Below are 10,297 nucleotides of genomic sequence, written 5' to 3'. Positions count from 1 at the left end.
TCAGAATTTAGTGATTTTCTCACAGTGTCCCACCTTAGACTATAATTCACGAATTGTTGGACAACCAGTCAAAATTTCCAGTTTAACTATCATTTAAAAACAAAATTTAAATCTGATGTGCTACTAAGTCCCAGTAACAAAAGTATAAAAAGAATGTTGCATCTACTATATATAACCAGCTCTTTGTTTCCCTGTTAAATAACCTCACTAAGTACGTCTGACTGAAAACTAAGCTCTTCCCAGGGATACCTGAAGGTTAGATGACCTATAAAGCTCAGCTAATCTCATCTAATCCTCTGTATCCAAACTGGTTCCTCCATGTTCTGAAGTAGAAGCTATATAGAAATAGGGACTCTCAGCTTTATTTGTGTCTAGTTTTGTTGACTTTGAACAATGCATCTGATTGCTGTCTTTTGCTCGCTAGCCACAATTCTCACAAAAGTATCTTCCTTTTGTCCTTCTCAGTGCATGTGCATTTTCCACAGTAGAAGTGATGGCACTGCAACCAGGTAAGTCAATTAAAAATAAATAGTCAGGTGGATATAATAGTTCTACAGCTAAATAATGCTCTATGAAAAGCAAGTGAGTGTACTCAGTTTTGAATCCAGTTACTTTTTCAAACACTGCTAGAATGCACCCTCAAAAGCCATTTGTTTAAAATTTGTTCGAGCAATCTCTATGCAGTTTATACTATGTTGTTGTTCAAGTGTGAGGATAAAATGTGTTTCCATTCAGCAACAGTGTTTAAGAATATAAACTATATGTTAAGATTGGCCTACATTGTAGAATTTAGTATTGAATAGCATATGCCAAGAAGACAGAAGTACATTTTAAAATCTGAATTGAAAAGGTACAAAGTGAATTTGACTATTTCAATCTACACTGCAGCAAGAACATTTGATGAAATGAGGGATGTGTATATCTCTCAGACCTGTAAATTATATTGGACATAATGTTTCATGAGTTAGACTATCCATACTAAAAAGTTATCATTTATATTTCGTATTTCTAATGTCCCATAATGCACTGTATTCAGATCCCACATTCAGATGGGATCTGAATGTGGGATTGAATTCTTTCTGATCAAAGAATTCAGATGTTGTCATAAACCATGATGTAAAGAATCTGAAGATAAATTACAAATATGTTTATATTTAAATTTTCTATTACTTCATTTTTTAAGATAAATAATGTGGAACATTTAATGTGCAGCATGATAAGACATAGGCTTAACTTCATAAAATATGTTATCCACTGAAATGCATTTTGGAAGTATGGATGTGTGCTCTAAGTGATTTTCCCATTTAGTAAAATAGGTGCAGCAAACATTGTTGGGATTGCAGGCTCTGGAAGGGATATATGTTTCAGAAGTCTTGATTTGTGCTTCTCACATCACTTTTGGAATTTCAGCTTTGGTTCTAATTCCACATCCCTGTTTTCCTGATGGCAACCACAGTCTCAGGGAATGTGGAGTGGAAATATGACTACTCTCCATTTCCTGCATAGAGCTCCTTACAAACAAATTTTCCCACCATGATCATTTTCTGGATCTGACATAAGTTCCGTAGATCCTTCTGTTTATTGACATCAGAACTGATTGCCTCAATGATAAAATCAATAATTTAAATCTGCTCAGAACCATTTGGAGAAATAAGAGGACTGCTGGCACAGAGCATGTCTTTTTTTTCTTTAGATTTTTAAAATTTGTTCATGGGATGAGTGCATTGCTCTCCAAGACCATGTCCACTATTTCTTGCTTACACCTAACCATACTCAAGAAAGTCGTGTGAAGCCCCTTCTTGAACTGCTACTGTTCAAAATTCATACATAATGTGTGTTGTTAATTTTGCTTTAAGCAAATGTTGGTCAGTTCTTTCCCTACATCTGGCCCCTTTGCTTCTTTTCAGTATCTCTCAAATTATAAAATAATGTTTTATTTTCTTATTTGTAGAGGAATGCAGGCCCTATGAGTGTAAGACAATGGCTAAACCTTAAGTTACACTGTGTTTTGGGCTGTTGAGCTATGTTGAGCTCCCTTTTACTCAAATCAGCAAAATTCCTCATTTATAATTCATGAGTGAAGGAGGGCTGACTTTACCCAAAAACATTCTTTCTCGTAGCAGAAGTAATATAATACAAAATCATCTGGATATTTAAATAACAGATTTGAATTATTGATTTTATCATTGAGGCGAAGACAGAGCAATTCAGTTCTGATATTAATAAACAGAAAGATCCACATCAGAACTTACATCAGATCCAGAAACTGATAAATGCATAATATACTAATTTTTTTAGTGTGGAGAATCTCATCTAAAGAAGTAGTATATATTATGCATTTATCAGTTGCATTTATTATACTAATGTCCAGATTAAAGTTGTTTCTCTATAATAGATTATGGTGGTGTTAACTGGTCAGTGAAGTAACATGAGGGACATTCAATGAAAATAAAACTACGAAGTAAACTGAACATTTTCCTTTTTTTCAGGTCTGTATTATGTGATGACCCAGATATGTCTGAGATCCCTGTCAATATTCCAGTGGATACAGTTAAATTTCGCGTTGAAAAAACTGTTGTCCAACAACTTCCACGTGAAGCATTTTATTACCTTGTGGACTTAAGATATCTCTGGTTGACATATAATGCCATCAACACCATAGACCCTCAAAGCTTTTATAATTTAAAAGAACTCCATGAATTGCGCCTTGATGGAAACATGCTGTCTACCTTTCCTTGGGATTCACTGCAGGAAATGCCAAATCTTCGAATTCTTGACTTGCACAATAACAGACTGTCATCTATTTCTGCTAATGCGGCTCGATATCTTAGAAATATAACCAATTTAGATATATCTAGTAACAAGCTCACTACACTGCCATCTGACTTGTTAGATATCTGGCCTGCTCACTCACACATGTTTGAAAAAGATCCAATGCAGAGAGTAATTCTAGGTAAGTACTAATCATTATCTTCTGTAAAAGGCAGGAACAAAGACAATACCAACTTCTACTTGTGTTGCATTTTTTACATTGTAAGGCAACAAGTTGCTCCATAACAAATCATGAGATGTTTGCAAATAAGCATGAAGATTTTATAATTGATGTATGAGGATAGAAAGCCAATGGTAGTAAATGCCTGGGTAAGAGATCAACAGGGCTGAAAATGTGTTGCTGGAAAAGCGTAGCAGGTCAGGCAGCACTTTTCCAGATGCTGCCTGACCTGCTGCGCTTTTCCAGCAATGCTGCCTGACCTGCTGCGCTTTTCCAGCAACACATTTTCAGCTCTGATCTCCAGCATCTGCAGTCCTCACTTTCTCCTAAGAGATCAACAGGATTAAGCACAGCAAGGGTTGTGAGTGATGGACTTCTGGAAGACATGGAATACAACAATAATTAAAGTTAACTTATAATACCAGTCTTAATGAGCTGAGTAAACAGAAATTAGCAGAGGCTCAGTAAGGAGCATCTTACCTGGCCACATTCCTTGTCAGTTAAAAATGCTGTCCTATGTGGTTGATTAATGACACACTGTACATAACTTTTCTAAGCATTCTGCAACATTTCAAAGGAAAAACTATTCTGTTTTAACTTGAATTATTGAGCGATGCACAATTAGACAGCAAGAAAACCTCCCAAATCATCTTTCAATATGGGATTGGGCCTCAATTTAAAAATTCACTTTTGACAATGCTTACTCCTGTGTTGAAATGCCACCTTAGTTTATAAAGTGTAATCGTTTATATCTTGACGCATTGGATTGGCTGAATGCAGCAAATATTGAACTAGTGGGCACTTAAAAATCAGTTGGCCTAATTTTCCTTCTGACAAAAAATAAAAAATCGTTAAAAACATAAAGATCGAGATGGTCTCTAGGGTGAATAATTTAAAAGATTTACCACTTTCTGAATGAAGAGATTCCTCCTCATGTCGTTCTCAAATGGCTTTCCTTTTGCCAGTGAATAGAATATATTTGGATTTTCAAAAAGCATATGGTAATATGTCACACAGGAACTTATTACATTAACTTGAACTCAATGGATTGTGATAGAATATGAATATGGATTGAGGATTAGCAGTTGGTAACTATTGGAGTACCACGAGGATCAATTCTTAGACCTCAGCCTTTTACAGTCTAAATTATGACATAAAGTAAGGGATTGGGTGAGTAGTACTGCATACAATTTTTGCTGATAATATAAAGTTAGCTGGGAAAGTACACAGTGAAGAGAGTGCAATGTGATTGAAAAGGGACAAGCTGATATATGGGCAAGAACATGGCTGATGGAATACATTATAGCAAAGTCTGACGTTGTCATGTTTAAAAGGAATTATAAAAGACAATATTTATGAATATTAAAAACTGGAAACTGTTTGCATTCAGAAGGACCTGGGTGTATGTAAGCCCCATGAGGTTAATTAGGAAAGGAAATAGTATGTCAACTTTTGTTATGAAGGATTGGAGTACAAGAATAAAACAAATCTTATCCAAATGTAGAAGGGATGAATGAAGCCATGCCTGGAATATTGTCCACTGTTTTAGCCTCCTAATCTGAGGAAGGACCTATGGGTCCTAGAGGGAGTGCAATAAAGCTCACAGAATGTTTACCGGGACAAGGTTTTACCCAATTGGAGAGATTGAGCACTAATGGCAAGGGTCCTGTGGAGTGGTGCCGAACAAAGAGACCTGAGAGTGCAGGTTCATAGTTCCTTGAAAGCAGAGTCGCAGGTGGACAAGACAGTGAAGAACGCATTTGAAACTCTAGCCTTTATTGGTCAGTGCATTGAGTAAAGGATTTCATGTTGTGGCTATATAGGACATTGGTTTGGCCACTTTTGGAATATTGTGTTCAATTCTGGTATCCCTGCTATAGAGAAGATGTTGTGAATCTTGAAAGGGTTCAGAAAAGTCTTTATTTATTGTTCATTCTCGGGACGATGGTATCGCTGGCTAGGTCAACATTTGTTGCTCATTCCAGATGGTAGTTAAGAGTCAACAGAGTGCTGTGGTTCTGAAGTCACATGCAATCCAGACCAGGTAAGGATGGTAGTTTCTTTCCCTAAAAGGCATTAGTGAACCAAGGATGTTGCCAGGTTTGGAGGGCTTGAGCTGTAGGGAGAGGCTGAATAGGCTGGGGCTGTTTTCCCTGGAGCATCGGAAGCCGAGGGTTGACGTTATAGTGGTTTATAAAATCATGAGGGGCATAGATAGAGTAATTGGACAAGGTCTTTTCCCCAGGATAGTGAGTCCAAAATTGGAGGGTGCAGGTCTAAGGTGAGAGGAAAGATTTAAAAGGAACTTAGGGGGTACCTGTTTCACATGGTGGGTAGCGCATGTGTAAGGTGAGCTGCCAGAGAAAGTGGCAGAGGTGGGTACAATTACAACATTTAAAAGGAATCTGGATGGGGACATAGATTTTGAAGGATATGGGCCAAATGCTGGTAAATGGAACTGGATTAATTTAGGATATCTAGTTGGCATGGATGAGTTGAAATGAACAGTCAGTTTGCATCTTGCACATCTCTATGATTCTTTGATTCCACAACAGGCCTACTTTCCCTGTAGATTTGAACAATTAAAGGTGATCTAACCAAAACATCTGGATTGATTAAGGAACTTGACTGGGCAATGGGGAGAAGGTGTTTCTCCTGGTTGAAGAATCTAGATATGGAATCTCAGACACAGAATAAGGAGTCAGCTATTTAGGACCAAGTTGAAGAGAAATCTCTTGTCTCAAAGCATTGTCAAATTTTAGAATTTTTACCTTAGAAAGCTGTGGATGCTTGACCTTTGAGTATATTTATGTTAGAGGTCAGTTGAGTTTTGAGTTTTAAGGCAATTGTGAGATGTGCGATGATTGGCAGAGCATGTTCAAAGGGCCTACACTTCCATCAATATCTTATCCTTTTATGTCTTTACATGAAATATTGAAATGAACATTTGAAGTAATTATTTTCTGAAATTTCAATGGGGTCTGTTTTGAATTCCTGCCACAATTCAGTGCAAGACGGATAGCTATCCTGGAAAAGCAATATAAACAGAGACACAAAGAGTAGAACCTCATAGGGTTCGGATCCTTGTGCTGTATGGCAAGATTTGTGGCAGAATTGGACGAGGAGTACAATGAGGCCTATCTTGATATGGACAGTATCTCACGTCACCTTTTATGCATTTGACAAGTGGTGTGGTGAGGTTCTCTCGAGGTAGTAGTATGTTGCCTGTTAAGGGAGATGGTTGCCTCATTAATTTCCAGCTTCCTTTCTCAGCAAATGTGCCAAGCAAGCTAGATAGTGAGAAAACTTTACACGGAAGTCAGAGAATTCAGTTCGCCAATGGCTCTTGAAGGATCTGTACATTATACCCAACCAAAGACAATTTCAGGGCATGATACATAGGAACTAGTTATACATTCCCTCCATCCGTGGACACTGGCATATGCTTTTTGCCAACCCATCATGGCCATCATGGTGCCTTTCTGATACACTCTCGCAGAGAGACAAACAACAGGTAGAATGTCAAACAAGCGTCATTTACAAAAAAAACTGCCAGATATACAGTGCATCATCATCATCAATGCCTCAATAAGTTTGTTTTTTCTTCTCCCACCCAATACATCTTAGCATAGACCCTGGTTCTGCAGCTGGCATTGAGGGAGCTTGTTTAGCACTGAAGCCAGTTGACGCTAGAGATTTGGTCAGGTGATCCTATGGGTGCTGTGTCTGAACAGGTCAAGCATGTTAACCTTCTTGCCAGGTGCAAATTGACACTCCTCAGTGTGAATGTCCAACGGTTGAAGGTGCAGGTGGAGGACATAGTCACATCTGGAGTGTTCTGTGTGGAGACCTCTGAGGGGGCTGTGTGTGCTTCCTCCTCAGACATGGTACCTGTGGGAATCACACAACTTGTTTGTTCAGCAGGATTCAAGTCCCTAGGCACCATGCCTTCAATCCTGAGGACCGGTAGCTGGGCCAGTGGAGTGCAAGTCTGTATGTCTCTCTGGCAATCATCCAGGAAGAAGGCTCCTCTCCTTTGCACCATCCATTTTACAAGGATCTCCAGGTCATTCGTGGAGAATCACAGGGCTATCTTTCCCTTCTCTGATGTCTTCTTCAAATATCCTTGAGTGAACAGGACAGCCTTTAGGATTCCAGTGCTTATTCTGATATAAAGCGGCCTTTTACAAATTGCAGGGATGCAAGGCAGCTGGTCTTTTAGATATCTGCCGCGTAGTGAGCTGTTGTTGGCACAGTATGTTGGTAAACAAGGGCTAGAGTTGGACATGAGAGACACCATCGGAGCATGGTAGGTAGTTAATGAGGTGTGTTTGGTAAGATGCATTAAGAACGCCCACTGGGCCTCATGGCGAAATGCCATCCAAAACATCTCAGCACAAGTTAGACTTAGCAATAAACAAATGCAAGGTTCTGCCTAAAGGAATTGTTCAATTCTTAGAGGTAGTTCAAAGTAAAGCTCGAGGTATGAGGAAAAGTTGCATCTGAAAGATGGTCATTTGGAGTGATTTAATATTGGGTCCCTTCTAGAATGGTTAGCTCCGCTGCCTCTCAGTTAAATGGTTTTGAATTCAATTTATATTGCACTATGTGAGCTCAAGCCTGCTCTGAAAGAGGACTGCTTCCAGAATTTAGGATGAGATGTTAAACTGAGGCTACATTGACCCTCTTAGTTAAAAATAAAAAATCTCATGGCAACATATTCCTAATGTCTTGTCCAATATTTATTCTTTAACCGAAATTCCCAAACAGGTTTTTAGTCTCTTTCACAATAATAACGGCAGTAAACTCACTGTGTGCAATAGGCCAGTTAACCTGACATCAGTGGTGGGTAATTGTTGGAGGGATTCTGAGGGACAAGATCTACATGCATTTGGAAAGGCAAGGACTATTAGAGATAGTCAACATGGCTTTGTGCTTAGGAAAGCGTGTCCTACTGACTTGACTGAATTTTTTGAAGAAATGACAAAAAAGGTTGAGGAAGACAGACCAGTAGACTGAAGATCAACTTCAGTAAGGCGTTCGACAAAGTTCTGCAGATAGTCTGGTAAATTACATAGGATCTGGGGAGAGCTAGCCATTTGGATACAAAATTGGCTTGAAGGAGGCAGAGGGTCGTGGTTGCTTTTCACACTTGGAGGCCCATGACCAGCAGTGTGCCACAAGGATCGGTGCTGGGTCTACTGCTTTTCATCGTTTTTATAAATGAGCTGAATGTGAATACACAAGATATGGTTAGTACGTCTGCTGATGACACCAAAATAGATGGTGTAGTGGAGCACAAAGAAGGTTATCTCAATGAACAACAGGACCTTGACCATATGGGCCAATGGACCGAGGAGTGGCAGGTGTAAAATTAATTTAGAAAGATGCAAGGTGTTGCATTTTGGTAAGGTAAACCAGGGCAGCACTTATACACTTAATGGGAAGGTCCTGGGGAGTGTTGTCAAACAAGTAGTCCTGGGGTGCAGGTGCATAGTCCGTTGAAATGGAGTCACTGGTAGACAGGGTGGTAAAAAGGCATTTGGTATGCTTGTTTTCATTGGTCAGTGCATTGAGTATAAGAGTTGGGAGGTCATGTTGCGGCTGTACAGGACATGGGTGAGGCTACTTTTACAAGACTGTATATGTTGCTAAACTTGAAAGGGGACAGAAAAGATTTACAAGCATGTTGCTGGGCTTGGAGGATTTGAGCTATAGGGAGAAGCTGATTGGACTAGGGCTGTTTTCCCTGAGGGTGTTTGAATAGGCTGAAGCTGTTTTCCCTAGAGCTGAGGGGTGACCTTATGGAGGTTTATGAATTCATGAGGCCTATGGATAGGGTAAACAGACAAAATCTTTTCCCTGGGGTGGGGAGTCCAGAACTAGAGGACATAGGTTTAGGGTAAGAGAGGAAAGATATAAAAGGGACCTAAGGGGCAACTTTTTCACACAGAGGGTAGTGCATGTGTGGAATGAGCTGCCAGAGGAAGTAGTGGAGGCTGGTACAATTGCAAACATTTAAAGGTATCTGAATGGGTATATGAATAGGAAGGGTTTAGAGGAAAATGGGCCAAGTGTTGGCAAATGGAACTAGATTGGGTTGGGATATCTAGTCGGCATGGACAAGTTGGACCAAAGGGTCTGTTTCCATGCTGTACATCTCTATGACTCTATGACCTTATGGAAATTTATAAAATTATGAGAGGCATGGATAGTGTGAATAGCCAAGGTCTTTTCTCCAGGGTAGGGGAGTCCAAAATTATAAGGTGTAGGTTTAAGGTGAGAGGTAAAGGTTTAAAAGGGATCTGAGGGCCAACATTTTCAGAAGCTGGTGTGTGTATGGAACAAGCTGCTAGAGAAAATAGTGGAGGCAGATACAATTACAATATTGAAAAGGCATCTGAATGTGTGCATGAAGAGGAAGGGTTTGGAGCGATATGGGTCAAATGCTGTCAAATCGGACTAAGTCAGTTTAGGATATCTGTTTGATGCAGATAATTTAGACCAAATTACACAAGCACTTTGGGGTTTTTGGAGTCATGAAATACCATATATAAATATGAGTTTATTATAGAATAGAATCCCTACATTGTGGACACATGTCCTTCAGCCCAACAAGTCCACACTGACCCCTCTGAAGAGTAACTCACCTAAACCCATTCCCCTATATTTAGCCCTGACTAATGCACCTGACCTAGGCATCCCCGAACACTATAGGCAATTTAGCATGGCCAATTCACCTAACATGCCCATCTTTGGATTGTGGGAGGAAACCGGCGCACCCAGAGGAAACCCATGCAGACACAGGAAAAATGTGCAAACTCCACACAGTCACTTGACAGCTGGAATTGAACCCAGGTCCCTGGCGCTGTGCAACAATTGAGCCGCAATAGTATAGTTTCTTTTAAATTGGAGTTCAGTTGAATAATTATTGAAGCTAATCCTGAAGTGCTTCAGCTCTTTTCTGCTGCACCCACCACTTGCTTTTAGGCTACTTTTTTTTAATTTCAAAAATATACTTTATTCATAAAATATTTTGATGATCTGTACAATTGGTGGTGCTATTCATAGGCACACCTTGCATTTCTTTAGATTAGATTAGATTAGATTACTTACAGTGTGGAAACAGGCCCTTCGGCCCAACAAGTCCACACCGACCCGCCGAAGCGCAACCCACCCATACCCCTACATTTACCCCTTAAACCTAACACTATGGGCAATTTAGCATGGCCAATTCACCTGACCCGCACATCTTTGGACTGTGGGAGGAAACCGGAGCACCCGGAGGAAACCCACGCAGACACG

At 39.8% G+C, this 10,297-nt stretch overlaps 1 protein-coding gene across 1 annotated transcript in view; it reads left to right on the top strand.

Moving 5' to 3' along the window:
* Nucleotides 1-322: 322 nt before the first annotated feature.
* Nucleotides 323-10,297, top strand: part of LOC122553666 (leucine-rich repeat, immunoglobulin-like domain and transmembrane domain-containing protein 3) — a 29,816-nt gene continuing 19,841 nt past the window's right edge. The window contains exons 1-2 of the mRNA XM_043697816.1: nucleotides 323-509; nucleotides 2,490-2,953. Coding sequence (XP_043553751.1) covers nucleotides 394-509; nucleotides 2,490-2,953 — 580 coding nt within the window. The 5' untranslated portion in view covers nucleotides 323-393. The remainder of the gene's footprint in view (nucleotides 510-2,489; nucleotides 2,954-10,297) is intronic.

The sequence above is a fragment of the Chiloscyllium plagiosum genome, chromosome 1, assembly GCF_004010195.1.
Source record: "Chiloscyllium plagiosum isolate BGI_BamShark_2017 chromosome 1, ASM401019v2, whole genome shotgun sequence".
Taxonomy (NCBI): domain Eukaryota; kingdom Metazoa; phylum Chordata; class Chondrichthyes; order Orectolobiformes; family Hemiscylliidae; genus Chiloscyllium; species Chiloscyllium plagiosum.
The sequence above is the reverse complement of the archived record's forward strand: the minus strand, read 5'-3'. Positions and strand labels throughout refer to the sequence as shown.